This window comes from Tachysurus fulvidraco, chromosome 8, assembly GCF_022655615.1.
Source record: "Tachysurus fulvidraco isolate hzauxx_2018 chromosome 8, HZAU_PFXX_2.0, whole genome shotgun sequence".
Taxonomy (NCBI): domain Eukaryota; kingdom Metazoa; phylum Chordata; class Actinopteri; order Siluriformes; family Bagridae; genus Tachysurus; species Tachysurus fulvidraco.
In genome coordinates, this window is record NC_062525.1 from 24514092 (window position 1) to 24538215 (window position 24124).

At 42.5% G+C, this 24124-nt stretch overlaps 2 protein-coding genes across 7 annotated transcripts in view; both read left to right on the plus strand.

The window, feature by feature from the left end:
* The window catches only part of slc35g1 (solute carrier family 35 member G1), a 6115-nt gene extending 3827 nt beyond the window's left edge, over positions 1–2288 (plus strand). Inside the window, exons 2-3 of the mRNA XM_027163286.2 lie at positions 1233–1404; positions 1485–2288. Of these exons, the coding sequence (XP_027019087.2) occupies positions 1233–1404; positions 1485–2232 (920 nt within the window). The 3' untranslated portion in view covers positions 2233–2288. The remainder of the gene's footprint in view (positions 1–1232; positions 1405–1484) is intronic.
* Positions 2289–8447: 6159 nt separating this feature from the next.
* plce1 (phospholipase C, epsilon 1) overlaps positions 8448–24124 on the plus strand; it is a 78768-nt gene continuing 63091 nt past the window's right edge. For 4 of the 6 annotated variants that reach the window (XM_047817089.1, XM_047817090.1, XM_047817091.1 and 1 more), the window contains exons 1-2: positions 8448–8914; positions 13859–15146. In XM_047817089.1, the coding sequence (XP_047673045.1) occupies positions 14064–15146 (1083 nt within the window). In that variant the 5' untranslated portion in view covers positions 8448–8914; positions 13859–14063. Of the gene's footprint in view, positions 8915–13858; positions 15147–18192; positions 18519–21930; positions 23250–24124 lie in introns of those variants that run through there. The other 2 variants (XM_047817094.1, XM_047817095.1) reach the window with 2 other exon arrangements.

The following is a 24124-nucleotide window of genomic DNA, read 5'->3' on the forward strand; positions in this document are numbered from 1 at the left end:
CCCGTTATTCTCCGGTCCCTGTTATTCTCCGGTCCCCGGTTATTTTCCGGTCCCCGGTATTCTCCGGTCCCCGGTTATTCTCCGGTCCTCGTTATTCTCCGGTCCCTGTTTTTTTTCTGGTCCTCGTTTTTTTCCAGTCAGCATTTAAAGTCAGTGCAATTGATACAACTTGGCGTGTGTCCAATCTACACTTTCCCATGACCTTATCCTCAGAATTGGTTTGTTCACCCACCAGGTAGTCAAGCGAACCATGCTGTCTTTATTTCTTTAGCACTCATGAGACCAGCAAGACACCCGACACTTCTGTTTCTTCACACCTCACAAAGCCAAATCCCACAGCGAAGCCCTCGCGTCACGTATCCGACGATCGTTTTACAGAAACTTGGCCAGGTGGAATCTGATTCAGGAAAAAAAAAAAAAACAGTTTGTGGTTATTAAATCGAATAGTTTGTTTTTATTTTATTTTATGTTGTTTTTAGATTATTAATAATCTATACGGTTACTGATGGTCTCATTACTGATAGTTCTGGAAATTATTGTCAGGTTTTATACTCGCACATAAAACACATGTACACACATCACAGCTCTTTTAGTAATTAACACTCATTAAAATAAATCAGGTCATTATACTGGGCATGTAAACAGGTTCTGTGTCTAGGTGCTTTCTCACCTGCAGCTTATTCTAAACCATTCATTTGTTTTCTGCCGCTTATCCGAACTTCTCGGGTCACGGGGAGCCTGTGCCTATCTCAGGCGTCATTGGGCATCGAGGCAGGATACACCCTGGACGGAGTGCCAACCCATCGCAGGGCACACACACACACACATTCATTCACTCACACATGATGCCAATCAACCTACCATGCATGTCTTTGGACCGGGGGAGGAAACCGGAGTACCCGGAGGAAACCCCCGAGGCATGAGGAGAACATGCAAACTCCACACACACAAGGCGGAGGCGGGAATCGAACCCCTAACCCTGGAGGTGTGATGCGAACGTGCTAACCGCTAAGCCACCGTGCCTCCCTATTCTACTGTGTGAACAATGTGGTAATGTGAAAGCTAGTAGGTGGACCAGGAAGTGCACATGGTCTGCATGGTTAAGTAACCTACTCATGGGTTTTAGCCGACGATGACGTCATTAGTTTCCACAACAAATTACAATTCATGCTTTTGTTCTGAAAAGCAAATGAAAATAATTCTTTTATAATTCTTCTTTTGTTTTCCATCAGAGAAGAAAGCATGTTCTGGCCTGGGCCTCGTCTACACTCTCCTCGCCTCCCTCTTCTTTTCCGTCGCTTCTCTACTCGTGAAGAAACTCGACGGAATTCATGCCGTGGAAATCAGCGCCATTCGCTGCTTTTTCCAGATGCTGTTCGTCATGCCAGCCATGATCTACTACAAGTTAGTACCACTCCAGGTCAGTGTGAAGATTAGTGGACTGGAACTAACTGTGTTATAAACGTCTGATCATTTTGTTTCAGAATCGACTTCCTGGGTCCCCAAGGCATGCGAGTGTACCTGTTTCTCCGAGGTTTCCTCGGATCGAACGCTATGATCCTGCTGTACTACGCTGTGCTCCAGATGCCCCTGGCTGATGCCACCGTCATCACATTCAGCAACCCCGTCTTCACGTCCTTGCTGGCTTGGGTCTTCCTGAAGGAGCGCTGCACTCTATGGGACGTCGTATTCACCATGTTCACCCTCACCGGAGTCGTCCTGATAGCGCGGCCGCCCTTCCTCTTCGGCCGCGAGTTCTCTGGCTTCGAGAGCAACTACGGCAACCACGTAAAGGGCACCATAGCTGCCTTTTCCAGCGCCATTGCGGCAGCATGCACCATGGTCATCTTGAGGAAGATGGGCAAGAACGTACATTACTACCTCGCCGTCTGGTATTACGCTCTCCTGGGTTTCATAGAGTGTATCGTAGTGTTGTTCGTCATAGACGAGTGGGCCTTACCGTCGTGCGGCTGGGACAGGTGGAACCTGGTGGCCATCGGGGTCCTGGGCATTTGTGGCCAGACCTTCCTAACCAAAGCACTGCAGGTGGAGAAAGCCGGTCCTGTGGCTCTCATGAGGACAATGGATGTGGTGCTGGCCTTCATTCTGCAATTCCTCTTCCTTAATCGCACGCCCACTTGGTGGAGCGTCGGAGGAGCGCTGTGCGTCATTAGCAGCACCACCGGAGTGGCGATCAGGAAGTGGTTCGACAGTACAAGGCAGAGAACCTGAGTACAAACGAATTTCACATTTTATTCCAGGTCTTTAATAAATAGTCAGCAAATATGTATTTTTGACACCCTCTGTTCCGAACTCCTACTCTGTTTGAGTCCGATATATATATATACACATTTTATATTTTATAATTATTATTTTCTTTTATTTATTTTTTCTAAATGTGATATTACACAAAAATTTTGTTTGGTAGATGTTTATACCAAAGCTCCTAGACTTTTTATACATTAGAATCTGCTACCGATAATCTTGAACTTTTCTACATAGTTACAAGCTCTCGGCTTTCTATTTAGAGACACATGCATATATTTATTTTTTTAAATTAATCAAGAATTTCTTATATTTATTAGAAATGTATTACTGTAGACTGCTGGCCAGAAAATGATTCTGAAGGTTGTAAGCTGCCTCACCAAGACATTATTATTATTATTATTATTATTATTATTATTATTATTATTATTAATATTTTTTTTAATCCCCATGGAACGTCATGGACGCACCGGCTGTATTTTATGAATAAGATTTACTCCAGCACTTCCCTGGAAATTATGAACCTTGACTTAAACTTTGTCCAGGTTTTACCGCACAAGCATTAACAACGTAAATATTGATTTTATGCATTTATTTATTTATTTTGACTTATCGCACACTTGTTGCACAAGACTAAAATGATGCGTTTTTATTAAGTGCTAATATGACCCCTTCTTGCCCCTGTTTGATGGTTTAACCCTAATTCCGAACACCGTATCCTTTGTTTATGGATTTATTTGATTTTAGAAAGCTTATCGTGTTTATCTAACAATGAAGCGTTCGGCACTGACCGAGTCAAAGTTCAGGCTTGTCCCATGCCTTAAAACATCACCATGATATCTGTTCAAATCCATCCACTTGTCAGTTTATTTAACTTGTTTTTATATATATATTTATATTTATATATATATACATGCATACGTCTGTGTGTGTGGTTTTTTTTTTGTGTGTAATTAGTAATAAATGTTCACTAATCAGCTTTACACATACAGCAGTAATCCCACATACACAAAAACACCACTATGAGATTTGTATCACTGCCCTGTGAACAGGAACATACGGGTGTATCGGAGGCTTTGAGGATATTTATATCTTGTTTCATGAACGTTCCACAACATCCATGTCGTAGGAGAAGTACGACGTGTCGTTCTGTAACAAAAAGCAAAAACAAACTAGAGTCGGGAAACGGCTGTGGTATAAAAGGAAGTAAACACTTTGGGATGCGTTCGAATACATCCTTCCTTTCCATCTGGTCTTCCTTCCTATTTTCTTTTCTTACTTGCTTCCTTTCCTATTCTTCTTCTCTTCCTTTCCCTCTTCCCTCCTATCTTTCCTATCTTCCCTTTCATTTTCCATTCTTCCTTCCAATCTTTCCTTCCTTCCTGTCTATCCATACCATCTTTCCATTCTCTCTCTCTCTCTCTCTCTCTCTCTCTCTCTCTCTCTCTCTCTCTCTCTCTCTCTCTCTCTCTCACTCACTCACTCACTCATTCCCTACCGCTTATCCGAACTTCTCGGGTCACGGGGAGCCTGTGCCAGGCGTCATCGGGCATCGAGGCAGGATACACCCTGGACGGAGTGCCAACCCATCACAGGGCACACACACTCTCATTCACACTCACACACACACACTACGGACAATTTTCCAGAGATGCTAGTCAACCTACCATGCATGTTTTTGGACCGGGGGAGGAAACCGGAGTACCCGGAGGAAACCCCTGAGGCACGGGGAGAACATGCAAACTCCACACACACTTTTTTTTTTTTTTTAATATATAAGTGCTACTGGAACTTGAGCAAAACTCAAGGAAAAAAAACCAAAATAAGCCAACAATTGTACTCCAGTAGGGGGCAGTAAATGCATGTGTAAGGAAAGATGGTTTGGTATGGTTGCCAGATTGGGATAATTCCATTTCTGACTACGAGTATAGCAAATAGTCATTCCAGACATCTGAGTTCCCAAGTAGAAGTTACTGATTACATTAAAAAGATTAGAGCTCTTGTGTATAATAAGTTAATAAGTGTGAACAATAATTACGATTGCCGTCATCGAAGGAAACGTTAGAACACCGCAAACATTAGGACTCGCATCTTAACAAGTGAAAATATCTTCCATATAATCAGATGTAATCTAATATTTAATATTAAAGGATTACAACTAAACAAACCTAGGATTATTCAAACCTATTTCTAGACATTTCTACTAATTCCAAGCTTGAAATCGTCTCGATTTATTTGGCAGGAAATTTGGATTATTTTAAGTATTTATTTCTAGAAAGAAACGTGTGATTATATATTATAGCAGCTATAAACAGCTGTAAAAAAAAAGCTTTAACACTGGTGACTCAAGTCGAGTAGTCGAATGCTTCTGGCCAATCAGATTCCAGATATTTTGTGAATACGGTGATCAGGAAAAACGTCTAACACAAAACTCACTGAAAGAAGTGTATTTTTATAATATTTATAATAATGGAGCTGCTGCAGGTTACAGACACGTCATAACCATGTGACGTTTCCACCAGCACCAGAACATTGATTTAGCCAAAGCACACCAAACACCAGACCACATGGCTTGAGTCAGCCTGCAATAGCAATATTCATTCATACAGCAATCTGCCATTTTATTCATTCATTCGTTCATTTTCTACCACTTTTATCCAAACTTCTCGGGTCACGGGGAGCCTGTGCCTATCTCAGGCGTCATCGGGCATCGAGGCAGGATACACCCTGGACGGAGTGCCAACCCATCACATGGCACACACACACACTCACACACTACGGACAATTTTCCAGAGATGCCAATCAACCTACCATGCATGTCTTTGGACCGGGGGAGGAAACCGGAGTACCCGGAGGAAACCCCCGAGGCACGGGGAGAACATGCAAACTCCACACACACAAGGCGGAGGCGGGAATCAAACCCCCAACCCTGGAGGTGTGAGGCGAACGTGCTAACCATTAAGCCACCGCCCTCTGCCATTTTATTTCATGCAAATTTAGAAATCTGTTGCGTTACGCTTTGGAATAATTGAGGAAATTTTCATTGACTAAAACAATCTCGGTTGTCTAAAAATAGAAATAACCGAATGAACTTGACCAGCACGTGACTAGATCGATCGAGATCTAGATCTTTGTCAAAATCCAAAAACTAGCTGTTAAAATAAACCTTACTATACTTAGCAAAGTAATGTTTACTTCCTATAAATATCATCATAATCCAGCTTCAGAACAAAAAGGGCCTTAGATGCTTTCTATACTTGAACCCCATGACATTAACACTGGGGTAAAATTCGCATTCAGCTTTTTATTATAAAGAATTGGGGTCAATAAATATACAAAACCTCAGAGCTTGTAAAGTGGATATTTTTTCTAAGAGACGGAGAAGCTGTAACCTTACATTTTGTTGGTTTACATGCACTGTAATGGTCTGGAACCAAACAGACTCACACATTCCTTCTGAATTGCATAAAGATTCCTTTAAATGAGAACCGGGATTTGGAAAAATCGTTGTAACTCCGCCCAAAACACATAAGTCCTCCACATAAGTCCTCCACAAAGTCATGCTTTTCCAGGGTCTCTGTGAGGTCCTGAATACACACTAGCCCGTCAAAGGGCACCATGCACACACCTACATGCACTCATTCACAACGAAGGAGAATGCTGTATATCTTCTTACTTCCGATCCACTCACCGGTAGGTTTTTAGACGGTGGAAGGAAATTAGGAGGAAACCGGAAGAGAACATGGAACAGAAACTGCAGATATAAAGTAACCCGAGCTCAGGATTAAACAGGTACCTATATTTTATCTGATAAACAAAGGCTCTGTTCCAAAAAAATCCTTCAAACTTATATAAAGTACAAAAGAGTTTCTTATAGTATGGGGCAAAAAATGTACAGGACTACATCAACTGAAAAGTATGTCTCAATGGTACAAAAGATGTACCCTTACAAGTACTGCCCTGGTGCGAAGCAGTAGAATTTGTTTAACTACTATTTGGCATCTGATGGGATGTTGTGTCTTTTACCTTGTAAATAATGCCAGAACTACTGAATGGCATTGGCTACAAATTGAACAGATCTTCACTCACTCACTCATTTCTCACTCATTTTCTACCGCTTTTATCCGAACTTCTCGGGTCACGGGGAGCCTGTGCCTATCTCAGGCGTCATGGGGCATCGAGGCAGGATACACCCTGGACGGAGTGCCAACCCATCACAGGGCACACACACACTCTCATTCACTCACACACTCACACACTACGGACAATTTTCCAGAGATGCCAATCAACCTACCATGCATGTCTTTGGACCAGGGGAGGAAACCGGAGTACCCGGAGGAAACCCCCGAGGCACGGGCAGAACATGCAAACTCCACACACACACATGCCGGAGGTGGGAATCAAACCCCCAACCCTGGAGGTGTGAGGCGAACGTGCTAACCACTAAGCCACCGTGCTCCCAACAGATCTTCAGTAAGTACTTACTCCTGGTCTTGGTTTATCCAGAGCCTATCCTGGGAATACTGGGTGGGACAAAAGTCCATTTCAAACAGCCATTACATCTTCTGGCAAGTTTCCAGAGGTGGGAGGAACATTGAGGAAAATCCAAACGTATTCAAACTGTTACAGTCTCCTCCAGCCAAAACACACCCACAACTATCACACAACTCTGTAGACAAACTGATCCAAAGTTCAGCATGTTACACAATCTATGACAAATTTACAGCTTAGCATCACACAGTTAAAGACTTACTAGACAATTATATACCTTGTATGACAAAGTGAAACAATATGTGAGTGGTGAAATGTTCTCCTAACCCTACTGACTGAATCAAAAGTCTGGTACGAAATGTTCAACGTTTCCTTGTAATTTACTTCGACCTTGCTTAAGACTAGCACGGGGCATTCCAAAAGACAAGAAGCTCTGAACGTGCTAGCAGAGATGATAATTAAGCAACATAAAAAAAAAAGTGGCATGTCTGGTTTACAGGTGTCACTGGGTGAGTCATGTGGGATTTTGTTTTGAAAGAATTTGATATGAAGTGCTTGCGTTGCAATGCCTTTACTTTTGGTTCTGGTGAAATTGAGGCTCTGAAGGACACACTGACAAACCAATGTTCAAAAATATACGTTCTCATCTACAGACAGTTTTCCAGGTTCTTGAATAAAAAATATTTCAACTCTTCACTTGAACTTTTTTGTCCATAAACTTACGTAATATGACCCTAACAAGACAGTGAGATCTTTCTGTGCCAGTTACATACTGTAGATAGGTCTAAACTTATGTACTTATGGTGCAAATTATGTACTTCACACTCTATTCACATTTCCAGATGAAACCTACATACGAGGTACAAACAATGCAGGTCTTAGCATCAGTTTTCTTCCCACCAACCAAAAACATATTTCTAGCTGGTGTGGTTAGACTCTAGGTGTGTGTGGTGCCTTGTGACAGACTGGTCTCACATTCAGTGTGTATCTCTGAATCTAACCCCTGAAACGCTTACCGAAGATGAAATGGTATCTATCCTGTACATCAGCGGTGTCCAATCTTATCCCACCGGAAAGGGCCGGTGTGGGTGTAGGTTTTCATTCCAACCGAACAGTAGCCACACCAGAGTCTACTAAAAGCCAAGAACAACTGATTAAACAGGTGGAATCAGACGTGGCTTCTGCTTGGTTGGGATTAAAACCTGCACCCACACCGGACCTTTGTGGATAAGATTGGACGCCGCTGCTTTACATTATATTTACTCATAAATTTACTCACAGGTGCATTTTATTAGCTACCGTTTTTCTCTGAGAGTGTGTGCTACCTAAAATATATTAAAAATAGTATGTTATAATAAAGCCATTGTTTTTTTTTTCTTTACACTTACTAATTAGGACAGTAGTGTAGTTTTGGATATTTGTTATTTGATGCTACGATTACACCTACTACAACATGTGGGCGTGTCCAGTGACGTAACAAAGTTTTTTTTTATGCAAATATGAAGGCTTGAGAGTAGAGTGTGAGTTATATATATATATATATATATGATGTATATATGATGTATATATTAATACCCAAACTGCTTTGTTTCAGAAAAGGGAAACGGGTTTGTTGTCCATAGAGTCTCAGTAAGCGTGACCACTGAGTCACTGATCGTTACCATGGCAACCAGTAGTAGGCCACGCCCACTCGTAGTAGAGCAACCGAATCACTGCGTGTGTGAACGCAGGAAACGAAGTGGTGACGTCAAATATAAATCAGCACGAGGTTAATAGAGGCGTTAAGAAAAAAACAACAAAAAAAAATGTCAAAGAAAGAAAAACGCTATAAGATGTTTCTAAGAGGTTTAGCAGGATTTTATGGTAAAGAAATAGCAATAAAAATGGCGCAGATAAGCAGAAGGTGGGTTTGACTTTACGCGCGCTGGTGAGCGCAGAGCTGTGCGCCTGTTTCCCTGCATTCCTATGATGTGACACCTCAAAGGCTTTCAGTCTGCACACTTTCTGTTCACAGAGCAGGCTGTGTGCGCTCCGAACCCTGCTTTGGTGGCATTGCATCTCTTTGCACACATTCATAACAACTTTTCTGTTCAGTCTCGCGCGCGCTGTCCATCGCGTTAACGCCAATGACGCGCTTTAAGATGTCTGCGCTTTTAAGGTGAGTGTTTTTATACATATGTGTGTGTGTGTGTGTGTGTGTGTGTGTGTGTGTGTGAAGCTGCTGCATTTAAACGGAGCCGATCTGCACGTGCTGAACACCGGGCAGTGTTATAATGCATGTTTGTAGTGTTTGTGAATCACACTTTTTGGCTTTGCGTTTGTTTGCACGCGCTTCTTTACGCTTTCCAGTATGGAATAAAAACACTAATAATAATCGTACGTAATTCAAAGCATTGTGTGTAAATTTTAATTTAGTTGTGCGTAATTTAAAACTATTGTACGTAATTATGTTTTTTGTGGAGTTGGATCCCAAAATTTACGGCCACGACAGTTTACAGATACGAGATTTTGTGTGTTTGTTCAAATACGACTCTGACAGTTTACACACACAACGCTTGTTTTCACAACACCTCTTTTTCACACACGAAAACGGTCTGCGAAACGACTGTCGGAAAAATACGCCATCACGTTCACCGGCATTACTATCCGAGGGAAAATGAATCGATTCCACGAAGCGCGCATGCGCCTCGCCCTCTTCTATACCACTCATAGAGACCACTGGTGCCGAAATGGCTGGTTAGTTATCACTAATAACAGAGAGAAATTTGTCCTAACACTTTAAAATAATGTTTTTTATTTTATTTCTTGACTTTTACAAGGCATTTGATACTGTTGAATATACTTTTTTTATTTGAAATCTTAGAGTTTTTAGGTTTTGGAAGTAATTTTTGTAAAATAATTAAGATGTTTTATACTGACATATAGTTCTGTATCCCTGAATCCTAGTATAACTCCTAGGTTTAAAGTACCCCGCGGTATTAGGAAGGGATGCCTGATTTCTCCCAAACTGTTTATTCTAGCCACTCAATCACATATTACTCATTAATCATAACGCCGATTTGCATGGAATCTAAAGGAATTTAAAATTTAGTCAATTTGCAGACGACACAGCAATCCATTTAAAGAATAAATTCATGGTTGATGTTGCCCTAAATTCAGTCTCGATTTTCCCTAAAGCTTCAGGATTTACCCTTAATATTAAACTTCCCATTCACTCATCAACGGACTCGATCATCTCTTCAATTTAGGTTAAAGACGAAGTGAAATATTTAGGAATAGTTTTATCTAAAAATGCTATTAGAAGAGAAGACGTTAACTTTTCTAACCAGTTAATAGATATAAGGAAATCTTTGAGCTATTTCCAAAATAATCTATCCATGTCACTCCCTGTATGTTTCTACAGTTAATGTTAAGAAATCTAATTCGATCGTTTTCCAATTTCTGTGGAAAAACAAAACTCATTATATTAAGAAATCACAGCTGGTTAAAGACTATGATATGGGTGCTATTAAAGGACATTCAAGATTAATTGGTTGAAAACATATCGGTGGCTTAGTGGTTAGCATGTTCGCCTCACAGCTCCAGGGTCGCGGTTCGATTCCCTATGCAATTACTTATACTGCTTAGTTCATCTTGCTTCCATATTAGTTAGTAGTATTAAGCTCAGTGTTAATGCAGTACTACCTATTACTTCCTGCATAGTCACTCGTTACCAACAGACCATTATTTTAAAGTGTTAGCACAAATTTCTCTCTGTTATTAGTGATAACTAACCCGCCATTTCGGCACCAGTGGTTTCTATGAGTGGTTTAGAAGAGGGCGGGGCGCATGTGCGCTTCGTGGAATCGATTCATTTTCCCTCGGATAGTAATACCGGTGAACGTGATGACGCATTTTTGACAGTTGTTTCGCAGACCGTTTTCGTGTGTGAAAAAGAGGTGTTGTGAAAACAAGCGTTGTGTGTGTAAACTGTCATAGTCGTACATTTTGGAGTCGTATTTGAACAGACACAAAAAATCTCGTATCTGTAAACTGTCGTGGCCGTAAATTTTGGGATCCAACTTCACAAAAAACATAATTACGTACAATAGTTTTAAATTACGCGCAACTAAATTAAAATTTACACACAATGCTTTGAATTACGTACGATTATTATTGACAGTGTTTTTATTCCATATTCCAGAAATGAGACGTAGAAGTGATTGAAACTTCTGTTCAGTTTGTGTGTCATGTTTGTGGGTCTCGAGTATTCAACTCAATTAGATAACACAAAAAATAAAAATGTGCAGAGGTTTTGCTCCAGACTGTAAGTTTCATGCTCAGGGATTTCCAAACCCAGTCACCCTAAATTATTTACATTTGACTAAGTGAAAATTAACTAAGAATTATAAGGATACTGGATACTGTAAGGACAACTATACTATAAATCAGATACTGACATTGCGGCATTGACGTTGTCTATCTGCACATCACCAACAAACCCTCAGGGTTCATGAACCCTAGGTTTATTGAACCCTGGCTCAGTTTATTACATTTCCAGAGTGATAACTGCTCTCATGTTTTCATTCTGCTGTCAAATCTTAAGTCTTTTTATTTTTCTAATATAGATGATTGGACAGAAGATTAAACATATGAAGCAAATCTGTAGCATAAAAACTTATTGGAATTCATTTGAAGCATTTTTTTTTTCCTGTTTTATCGGTGTATAAAGTTATGGATTCCACACATTTGACCGTGTAACGTAATAGCGCTGAGGTTTTGTTTCACTGGTGCTTTGAGTTTGGGCTGCTGATCTCCATTATTGGTTTTTGTGGCATCATGGAAAATTTGAACAAATGGAAATGGACTGGCTTGTTTTACAGGCCCTATTGTTTATGAGGCCTTTAATGAATTTTTTGGATGTACGACCAAGCTGCTGCTGCTATTTTTTTTTTTTTTTTGTTTTTTTTTTTTTTTTGGATATACAGTACGATCAAGAATGTTGCTGCCAGGCAGTGAAAAGGTTTCAAATGCAGGTATCAAGTCCTAAGGAAATTGAACCCGAAACTCGGCCGAGTCGATTTCCTCAAACCTCACCGATGCAGAAATGCTGTAAAATATTTTAAGTCCCTGTTACACTGACAGTATGAAGTTCAGCCACTTAAAAGAGTGGGGTTAAATCCCAAAACTCGCCTGTTGATGTGCCAAGTAGTGTTCGGTTGAAACCAATGTATTATTTGGGGGAAGGTTCGAATCTTGGGCCGGCCACGACTGAGGTGCCCTTGAGCAAGGCAACGAACCTCCCAACTGCTCCCTGGGCGCCACAGCATAAACGGCTGCCCACTGCTCCACGTGTGTGTTCACTGCTGTGTGTGTGTGTGTGTGTGCACTTTGGATGGGTTAAATACAGAGAACGAATTCTGAGTACGGGTCACCGAACTTCACCGTATGTCACGTCACATATGTCACATATTTGTCCTAAGCCGAATTCGTTGTGTCTAATTCCTTATTTGTACTTTTTTGTATGTAGTAAACCGGTGTGAACACACCTAGGTTTACATGGTAAAACTGGTAGCTCGGTGTTATCAGGCCGACACGTGACCCGACACACCCACAGTCATGAAATCGAGTTGTAGATTGAAAATAGGTTACGGAATAAGGAACAGGTGCAATAATAACAATATGCAGTACATGCGTACAAAACTATGAAATTCTTTCATTTCTTCAAATCATGCTTGCCTGCTTTAACCATACAGTTCTATTCCCAGTCCTTATTGTTTCACTGTCAGTTGTTTTTTATCTGGTCTTGAGTTTTGTCTTGCTACGGCATGCTTGCTTTTGAGGTAATCTCATAAATTCAATGGATGTACTGTTGTATCTCTGCTCTACTTCTTCTTCAGCCTGTGTGGCCTCTAGCCTCCTAGCCTGAGCTCGGTTGTGTGTGTTTTGTGGTTGTGTGAGCTAGTGGGTGTGCGTGATTGAGGGGGATTGAAAGGAGGGGGGAAATTCCCGTAATTCCCCAAAACTTCCATGCCTGATCACGCAGCTTCGCACCCTCCCTCACCGCCAGTCTGGAAACGGTTGAAACAGGTTGCGGATGATGAAAATAGGCGTTTGGGAGAAGAACTCGGGATTAACTTCACATCCATTAAAAACATTTTCCTCAAGTCTTTGTTCCAGTGTTTTATTTCTTCTCCTTCTTATTCACTCAGCTGTCAGTCTCAGTTTTGACTCTGTGCCAGATTGAGCGAGTGTGTCATGTGAAAGTCTGTTACCTGTGAGCATTTACTGAAAATCCCTCGGGCGTGTTCTTGTTTATTTCCCACACTCGCACCTCGTTCACACAGCCTTTAAGGAGCTTTGCGAAAGTTAAGGATGGATCGGATGGTACAGTAGATGTAGCTCCTGAAGCTTTAGAGATTGTGGTACAGAAGCTTGTAAACATTTGAGAAGATTTAGATAGACCGAGTTCAATTAGTCTGTGTGGATTAGCTGGATGGTAATTGCGGTATTTTCCATCTCTGAGTCAGTGCATTATTTATTTATTTATTTATTTATTTTATTTAATTATTTAATTATTTCTGGACCCCTTTTGGCTTGCTTGTCTTTTCTTCACAATCTCAATCGGATGACTCGGACACTTAACCCTGAAAGAAGGCTACGTGCTGTGTTAGCTCGGAGATTTATAGCCATGTGGGTGTGGACGTGGGAGCTGTAATGATGAACCTTGTCTGGCTGAGCAGGCCCAAAATCAATAGAACTAATCCCCTACTTTTCTAGTCAGTTCGGGCTGCCCCCCAGCAAGGCCCCACATTCCAGAGGCCCACACATTTTAAAGTCTGATTTTATTTTTTCCTGATGCTCCAGGCCTAAGGGTTTTTTTTTTTTTTAAATTGTCAACTGTGATTTCCTCAGAGGAAACTATTTCTCAGATACACACGAGAATCTCACCCAATATAAAATAACTGGCAGAATGTTCCTGAACGTCCGTGAGATTCCTGCTCTGTTTGGGTGGTTTTTGGAGGCTTTGCTTAGCAGTCGAGTAAAATTTACATGAATGTTTTTATATATATTTTAATGGCATGCATGTTTCTTAATGTTTCTGTTTCTTTCTCCCTCCTAGTATTTGTTGGCCATCGGGTCTCTAGGGAAGAGTTTGGAGAAGACCGAGCTGAGCATTACGCAACCTGGGAGTGCCGCCTCTCCTTATTTTGAAAGAAATTTTTCCTTTTGCTTCCAGGCAATTTTTTGTTTTGGATCTAAAGCAGAGTTTTGAATCGCACTATCCAGCTTTGACAGCCCAAGATCTGTGATTGACTGCTTTTGTGATGAGGGTTTGTGTGGAGGAACAGGTGGGAATCGGACTACCGGGCATCTCTTTACCTTTGGAGAAAGCTGCTGTGATTCTGGGAGTCAGAATGGAGGCAAGAGAGGTTTCCGCCTCATTGACGAGATCCAGAAATCCGAAGTTATCATTCGGTTACGAGTCACACGAGAGAAGAAACTCTGAGCCACTGATCGCATGCTCGTGTTCACATCGTCTACATCCGACAGAAGATTGCTGTGACTCTAGATTATCCGAACAGATACCTATGGACTATGGTGCAAGAAGTTCTTTGGACAGCAGATCCAAGAGCCTGGACAGCCTGGATTATGTACACAAAGACTGCTGTTGCAGCACAGTTTTGTGCCGCCGTGTAGAGGGATTGTCTTGCAGCCAGCAGTGCAGCACATGTGGGCCAGTGGAAACAGATGGGTTCTGCCAAGAGGCCTCCTTTCAAAGTAGAGGCTGGGAAACAGGGTTTCCGAGGAAAACAGAGGGGTTTTCTTCTGCCGCGACTCGGCTCGTTGGAGAGCCGCCAAGCCTGGATGAGGAGAGGCTCGGCACGAGGAGAATCAGCTTTCCGACGCCGTTCGTGTCGTGCTTCCACTGCACGTGTGCCTATGCCGCAAGGCTGGAAACGGTAACGCAGGATCGGGTGAATTTGAATTCCGCCAACGGTATCTTCTCAAGCCTGAAGAAGCTCAACAAGAGATCCAGAATCAGGTGCTCGAGGATGCCCTGCCAGGCTTCTACAATCTCAAAGACTACCGTGGCTCACCAAAACAGCGATGGCGAGGCCACAGTTTCCGATAGCGAGTTTGCTCACAAGAAGGAGCGCTCCACTGCACTGGTCCGGAGATACCTGAAGAACAACCAAAAGGTTTCGAAGAAGGTCTGCACTGGCACCAGAGCGATTATGAGGACCGGTCACATATCAGATAGCGCACTGCGGGCTGCTTATGGAAGAAGATGTCGTCTCAGCAAGGGCTGTAACGTTATAGAGACAGAATACAGCAGAGCGCTCAAGGCCATCCAGCTGCAGGTCTCCAGGGCTCTTCTCTCCTGTTCAGGGGTCAGACTGGAGCAGGTATGATTGTTTAGTCTGCATACTCTAGCTTCATGTAGGATGAATGGTTCCTTTGTGCTCTGGTCGTTATGAGTATAATGAACAGGACTCTATTACAGAGTTTTTCCCGATTCCATGGCACAATTCAGGAAAAGCGATTTTGGGGCAAATACTCATGTAATTATGAAGATGTGTGTGAAAGATACACTACACTAAGGGAAAAGGTACAAACTAGTATGAAATCGAACGTACGTGCAGGTCTTTCATCTAGAAACCGGATTTATTTTTAAGGGTCTGAACAAAGAATAAACTGATTTGAAGGAACTTGCACTTGTGTATTATAATGATATGAAAATCAGTAAATAAGCCATTTAAGGATGTCTGACACGACGTTTTATGCTTATCCGAACTTCTCGGGTCACGGGGAGCCTGTGCCTATCTCAGGCATCATCGGGCATCGAGGCAGGATACACCCTGGACGGAGTGCCAACCCATCACACACACACACACACTCTCATTCACTCACACACACTCACACACTACGGACAATTTTCCAGAGATGCCAATCAACCTACCATGCATGTCTTTGGACCGGGGGAGGAAACCGGAGTACCCGGAGGAAACCCCCGAGGCACGGGGAGAACATGCAAACTCCACACACACAAGGCGGAGGTGGGAATCGAACCCCCAACCCTGGAGGTGTGAGGCGAACGTGCTAACCGCTAAGCCACCGTGCCCCCCGCTGTGGTATCAAAAAACAGTCTTTTTTTTTTGAGACTTTGGTCTGTACAATTTGCAATACGAGGTTTATTAACTTGGCTGATTCATAAGTTTTAGTTTGAATCATTTAATGTCTAATTTGCAATGGAACAAATTCTAACTCCTCACTGAGAACATTTCGTACCCATGATGTATGTCGAGGCTTTTGTCACGTCCTGGATGCCTGTATTCACTCGATGTTATTCCCTCAATAACTACATTATGAAGTGTTTTAAAGCGTCGATGGCTTTTTTTCCAACATACCGTCTCCAAGGTTGGCAGAACTGTCCGAACCTCACTAATACGACGAACAGGCGGCGATCCTGTGGATCTGACGTTCCGATGGAAAAACAGCAACTTCGGTTCTCTTTAATATGACAAATCATGGAATCCTCTTTAAAAAAAAAAAAGTTCCAGAGACGAACGATGCATGACTTCATTTATGGAGGTGCCCAGAAGTTGATGCAGCAAATACCGGATTATGATTTAGTAGTAAGTCAGAGTCATAAGCAGGAGCAGATCTTTGACCGAAGGCCTTGTAAAGTAAAAAAAATAATAAAATCTGCTGCTTGTTATGCTTAGGATCGTTAAAGTCTGTTCTTGCTGGTCAGGACAGTGGAGGCTCTTGTTTAAGGTCCTGCTGTGGCGCTGCACTAGTTAAACACATTAGCTTTTTTATTGCTCCTCTGTGGCACCAGACTGTAGCATACTTTACTTTACCGCTAAGCTCTTTTTTTTTTTTTACTTGTAACAAGAACAATGGATAGGTTATCTACATTTTCTTAAAACTCCATGATCGTTTCCATGTAAAAGTGAAATCGGTTCGAATCGGAAACACTGCTCGATGCATCTTACTTACTATTTCGGTGAACCGACGATGTTTCCGCTTTAAATCTGATCTGATCTGATGATAGTTTTGAGGATTAAATCGAGTTGTTGTGGTGGTGCGGTAAGTGGTGGTAACTGTGTAACACTCAACATGGGGAGAGATGGAGGTGGGGGGGGGGGGGGTAGGTTAGAGAGCTGCTCTGTTCCACCAGGCCAATCTGAAGCCTCCAGAGACTTTGAGGTTCAGTAGTGAAGGTGCACAACACAAGCCAGCATTCTTTCCATTTGAGCTTAGGGTTGTATTGAGCTTAAGCCTGGCTGTTTCTGTGCCAGAATAATTCACAGATTTAACGGGCTGCCGAATTACGGGCGCCTTCTCCATAATGCGCTGCTTTGTGTTCTTGTTGACACAATCTGGCCTCTCGGTTCTTGCAGGTCGACTTTAACTGCTGGAGAAATCTAAGCCACACAGTTGTTTATGCTGCATTATTTTACCTGCTACTGTATTTAATGATGGCTTTGTTTGCTAAAGCTACAAGGGTTGTGGCTTCATCTTCCCTTTTATTAGGTGATTTAATTAGTGAGGATACAGGCTGTCAGTCTCTCTTCTCTCTCTGTCTCTCTCTCTTCTCTCTCTCTCTCTCCCTCTCACTCTCTCTCTGTCTCTCTCTCACACTGTCTCTCTCTCACTCTCTCTCACTCTTTCTTACTGTCTCTCTCTCACTCTCTCTCACTGTCTCTCTCTCTCTCTGTCTCTCACTCTCTCACTGTCTCTGTCTCTGTCTCTCTCCCTCTCTCTCACACACACTCACACACACACTCTCTCTCTCTCTCTCTCTCTCTCTCTCTCTCTCTCTCTCACACACACACTGTCTCTCTCTCTCTCTCACACACTGTCTCTCTCTCTCTCTCTCTCTTGCTCTCTCTCACTGTCGCTCTCTCTTACTGTCTCTTTCTCTCTCTCTCACTGTTGCTCGCTCGCTCACTCTCTCTCTCACTGTCTCTCTCTCTCACTGTCTCTCTCTCACTGTTCTCTCTTTCTCTCTCTCACACAAAGACACTGTCTCTCTCTTTCACTGTTCTATCTCTCCCTCTCTCTCACACTGTCTCTCTCTCTCTCTCACACACACACAAACACTCTCTTTCTCTCTCTCTCTTTCTCTCTCTCTCTCTCTCTCTCTCTCAGCTCACCTTTTCAGCTAGCACACACCTGGCCTTTTTAATAAAACCCCCCAGTTCTCCTTCCAATTAGGCCGAGAACCTTCCTTTCATTTGACCATGAGCTGTTTGCCAAGTCCACTCCATGGTTTGCTCTCAGTAATTGACTTGGCTGTCAGCAGATGTTTGCCAACCCCAAACCTCCCTCCTCTGCAGTAACGGGAAGTCCCTTTGACAACACAACTGCAAAGCGTCTGCTAATTGTTTATCTCATAAAGGAGGGAGAGGAAGTTCAATCCTGGACCTCTCCTGCCCTTGGCTCTTCGTCCTACATTCCCAGTGATGAAGAAGCCGGGGGATTTTTTTTTATTCTTTCATCTTTTGTCATCTCAGCAGGGCTTTTGGGACGACCAGGACAGGAACGAGTCGAGGCAGCACTGATTTTAATTAAATGGATTGTAGCTAGGGGTTTGCTTCAGTGTAAGAGTGTGAAAGAGAACTGAAAAACTGGTGAACGGAGAGCGCTGTAATTTTCCTTGTCATCAGAGGAAATGAGTGCAGAACAGTACAGGAAGATAAATACAGCCTGGTGATTCCCCGATTAGAGACTGTTATAGATTGGCAGCGTTGACACAGTTCTCCAAACAGGTAATGACTAATGATTGGCATGATACAGGTTTTTGTCACAGACGACGGTGATGTTCGTGAAATAATTCGACATTAGGCTTGTTTTCAGGGCAGCGATGAACAACGTTTAACCTCAGCACAGCTACCTGAAACTATTCTACAGTCCCTGGCTTCTTAATGGGGTTTCCATCAGCCTGTGTGTACAGTAGTTCTGTGATGGAAACAACAGAAACTTAGGGATTGGTTCCCTTTTGAATCTGGTTCTTCTCAAGGATTTGTCCTTATGGAGTCTCGGGGAGTTTTTCCTTGCCATCGGCACCTACGTCTTATTCATTAGACATAAATATAACCTCTGTCTCCATTTCTGTAAAGCTGTTTCGTGACAAGGAATTTTGAAGCAAATGTGATTTGAATATGAACACACACGTGTGTGTGTGTGTGTGTGTGTGTGTGGTTGTCTTCAGTTGCATAAGAGGTACACTATGTTACGATAATGTAAGTTTTGCTTGTGTTTTCATATTCAAATCATATTTGTTTGCTCTCCCATATTTATGAATTTAGTTGAATCAGTCAGCATAAGAGGTTGTAAAAGACGTTTTATTCACATGATATTATGCCATGTTTTTGAGTGGTGTGTGTAGCAGTGTTGTATAAAGTAGTAGAAAGCAATACTTGAGTAAAAGTACGAGTATCGTACTAGAAAAAGACTTCGGTAGAAGTGAAAGTCACCTTTTAGAATATTACTCAAGTAAAAGTCTTAAAGTCTCTGATATTTACTGTACTTAAGTATCAAAAGTCATTTTCTAAAGTCATAAGTATTTGAAGTAAAAGTAAAAAGTCAAATTTCAGTGATTTTCCGTAGGTATAAGATCAGGGGCGGTTCTAGGGTTCATCTTTAGGGGTTTTATCCCTCAGTGAGAATTTAAAACAAGAAGAGTTTTATATTATATATTATATGACCACATAGTAAGCCAAAAGTTATGGTATTATTAAAAATGGCAAAAAGTGGACACCGAAATTTTATGCATGATGTAATGATGTCAGTCATGAATCAGATCAGTTCATGTATGTGTGCATTCTCTACTAACGGTGTGTCCAATGAATGACGTCATTAATAAACTAATATTCACAAGACAGAGACCAAATCAATAAATATTATTTTTATTTAGTTTTGTATGGATTGTTTGCATTAATATTTTGTTTGTGCTACAACTCTGGTAATAAGAATAGTGACATTTCACTGCTTTTGGTTGCCGTCTTTGCGGCTTTCCGCCGATTAACGTTATAGATAAACGCCTCCGGCTCTGACTGCGCGTGCACGCTGCGCGTACCTGTGCTTCTCCGTACAGCGTGTGGAGCGTAATGTAATCTAGGAGCAGTGATTCGCCAAACCTCCCTTATTGCAGTCGCACACATTTCTTCTGAGTTTATTTTGTAGTAACGAGTAACGAAGATGCTTAGTGGAAATATAACGGAGTAAAAGTAGACATTTTATCTAGGAAATGTAGTGGAGTAAAAGTGAAAGTTGAAATTTCTACTTAAGTACATTAACGAAGTATTTGTACTCCGTTACGTTACAACACTGGTGTGTAGCCCGTTGTTAGTTGATCAGATGACCTCTGCTGGGCAAAAGAGATATTACAAGTGTAAAACAGAATGGTGATCATTGTAGAGTTTATGATTTATAAGCACTCAAGTCAATTTGTCCTTGGAGAACAACAGGCGTTATTATTTTCTGCCATTAAAATTTTTAAATGGTTTCAAAACAATATCCTGGCTTTGAAATATACATATGAATGTGAATAAATAATGTGGAGGCCACGGTGGCTTAGTGGTTAGCACGTTCGCCTCACACCTCCAGGGTTAGGGGTTCGATTCCCACCTCCACCTTGTGTGTGTGGAGTTTGCATGTTCTCCCCGTGCCTCGGGGGTTTCCTCCGGGTACTCCGGTTTCCTCCCCCGGTCCAAAGACATGCATGGTAGGTTGATTGGCATCTCTGGAAAATTGTCCGTAGTGTGTGTGTGTGTGTGTGTGTGTGTGAGAGTGAATGAGAGTGTGTGTGTGCCCTGTGATGGGTTGGCACTCCGTCCAGGGTGTATCCTGCCTCGATGCCCGATGACGCCTGAGATGGGCACAGGCGAAATGTGGTAGTGAGTGAGTGAGTGAGTGCCTGACTGAGACAGACAGACAGTGAGACAGACAGACAGACTGAGACAGACAGACAGACAGACAGACAGTGAGACAGACTGAGACAGACAGACAGTGAGACAGACTGAGACAGACAGACAGTGAGACAGACTGAGACAGACAGACAGTGAGACAGTCTGAGACAGACAGACAGACAGTGAGACAGTCTGAGACAGACAGACAGACAGTGAGACAGTCTGAGACAGACAGACAGTGAGACAGTCTGAGACAGACAGACAGTGAGACAGTCTGAGACAGACAGACAGACAGTGAGACAGACTGAGACAGACAGACAGACAGTGAGACAGTCTGAGACAGACAGACAGTGAGACAGACAGTGAGACAGACAGACAGTGAGACAGACAGTGAGACAGACAGACAGACAGTGAGACAGACTGAGACAGACAGACAGTGAGACAGACTGAGACAGACTGAGACAGACAGTGAGACAGACTGAGACAGACAATGAGACACAGTGAGACAGACTGAGACAGACAGACAGACAGTGAGACAGACAGACAGACAGACAGACAAGGTCAACCTGACTCGGCGCTCCTAAATTGCATAGTATAACAGGGAAGACAATACGTGGGTGAAATGTTCCTTTTTGAATGTAAAATTTAAAAAGTAAATTGGAAAATGTTCATAATCTGCTCCTGTAATATTACAGCGCTTTTTGAATCATACATCAAGTCCACAGACCTGCCAGTTTGAGTAACAGCACATCCTGTGTTGCTCCTTGTACCGAACCTCAGGATGTGACGCATTCTGATAAGACTTCTCTAACTCTCACTAGCGCACACGACTATCGTTGCGACCTCCGTGCCAAACATAATAACGGACGGGACAGGGGGCGTCATGGGAACCCCGACGTCGGCAACAGAGTATGCTTTGTCTCTTACGATCTCCTCGACTCTATATGCTCGTGCTTACAAGCAGATCTTACTCTTAAAACCGGCAACTCGATCTCAAACTGACGTCTATGAGCCAATGTCACCGCCACACTTCACATTTCTTTTGACACACCCGAAGGAACGGAAGGGTATTAAGTCGCTGTTGACTCGAATCGGCGGGGTTGCGAGCACGAACCTGTTTTGAAAATCTCTCGTGTACTAAATCATTGTTTTCTCCTTGCTTCCATCCTCAGGAGTTTTTCTTTGTCGTGATGGTTAAGGTTGTGTCGGTTTGTGTCATTTTAAACCTCTCGGGTTTATAACGTCAGCCACATAAGTTAGCTAAAGTCTGTCTTTTTTTAAAATTGTATAGTATATTATATCTGTGTATATAAGTTTTCCTGTTGCATGTGACTCACCTGCAAACATTGCATGCTTTGTGTAGTAGTGAAGCGTGCAACGAGGCCAGTCTCACTTTGACAAATGTGAAAATACAGAATAACTTTGCTTTCCCGAAAGACCGTGACTCATTTCTAGTAAACTGCGTGAAATCTCTACTACGTTACGGTTTGAGATCGACATGCAATCAAAAGTCAGATGTGAGACACGTGAACGTGGCGGATGAATGACTGACTATATCACAGAGGTCATAACATCTCCGGACGGAGAAGGATAGAAAACGGATCCTTAAGAAAATAAAGCAGGTGCTAGCGGTTAGTAATTCATATCTCTCCAAAAAGATTCGTTCAGATTTGTTTTCAGATCCGTTCAGTGAACCGATGCTACACTATGCGACATCAGGTGTGTCCTCGATCGTTAATTCGGTTGTCCCGAGAGACGTGTGTTTACACGGACGAACGTTAAATATGAGTCAGAACTAAAATGATTCGTTTACTTCAAAGATTCACTCGGTATCACTGATTCGTTCACAAACGAGTCACCGCTAGCAGGTGCTTCCCAGTGCTCACAGAAGCCGGTCTTCTGGTTTTTCTTTCTGGCATGAGCAATGATTGGTTTTTGTTTGTTTTTTAGAACTCTGATGAGAAGTGGAGACTGATGTCTCCTTGGAAAGCTGCTTTCAATCCTCTGTAAGTAAGGAAGGCGTTGTTTATGCGGACTTTCAGATGCCTCGTGATCTGAGGGCATGCGTTGTCTATATGAGGATGATGAACTAATAAAAACGAGCAAGTTTCACCTGTAAATTTGACGTGTATACGGTGAGAATGTCTGCAATCTGAGAGAGCCTCAGAGTCGAACCGTTGTTCCGTTCGAGGTGGTCCGGGTACCTTTATATGAATGCAAGCTGGATGGAGAACCCAGGGCAGACAGAAGACCTGCTTCAGAGATTATATCTCACCGTTGGCTTGTGAATGTCTGGAGATCTTTCAGGAGGAAAAGGTCACGGTCTGGAAAACGATGCACATGTGAGAACCTTCTTGTTAAAGAATCTCCTAATGAGATTAAAATGAAATGACAAGAAGGCTGGAATAACAAGGCTTTATAATGAAAGGAGAACGTTTAGGGTTCAAATCAAAAACAGGTTTGCTGAGGATCATCCAGCGCCGTTCATGGGAGTGTACCATCCAGCAGGTTTGTGGTTTCAAACCTAGTCTGGAACACACCTGGATTTGATATTCTGACGCTCCTCCAGATGGCGATTGGCTCGATCAGGTATGTCGAAATCTGTTTTCTATTTTATTACCATCAGGAACAGGCTTAAAATTCTCCTCCGGTGACATGTTCAAAATGTTCGGACCTCGCAGAAGCTTCTTTGTAGCCTAAAGCGTATCGAAACGCCATTTATCTCCGTTCTCCCTGCTTTCCGAAGCCCTCGGAGATCGGCTTAACGTTTAGCTGATGAAGCAAATCAAGTTTGTTGGTTCAGGGCTAGGGAAATATGCCAAGCGTGGGTTCATGGGTTAAAATGAACAGCTTGTCAGACACAGTGTTGTCTAATGAGCATTGTTGTGCAGGGCGGTGAAAGTGGAGGAATGCGCTTAGCCGACTGCTTTTCACAAAACCTTCTGGAAAGACAATAACCTCCTAAACAGCCAAACCAAAAGCAGGGAGTCTTTGAAACGCTACAGAGCCGTTTGCATAAACATGTGGCTCTATCGAATGTCCTAATTTGTTTATTGGCCTTATAGCCCACCGACGTGCTCCAGAACCTCTTTAATAGCTCCTGGCCACAGACGACTAATAGAAGGAGGTAAAAATGCATCGCAGTGAAGGAAACTATGTTTTTCGGGCTTTGATATTATTCGCATGTCTTAACCGTGGCGTGTGAGCGTGTGTCATTATGTCTTGGATCATGGGAAAGTGGAAAAAAGGGGTTCAGGTCAACATTCCTGCTGATCTTCCCTGAGGGATGGAGCATTCCCAGAAGTCATCTGTCTTGGGATGTGTGTTCATGTGTCAGGGAAAGCAAACAGTTTGGAGGTTGCAGTGGGTCACGCCGTACAGTTCATACAGTTAAGCCAGTGACGAAGAGAACATCGACCAGTTTAACTTTTTGATCTATACACGATTTCTTTGAAAGATTTGTA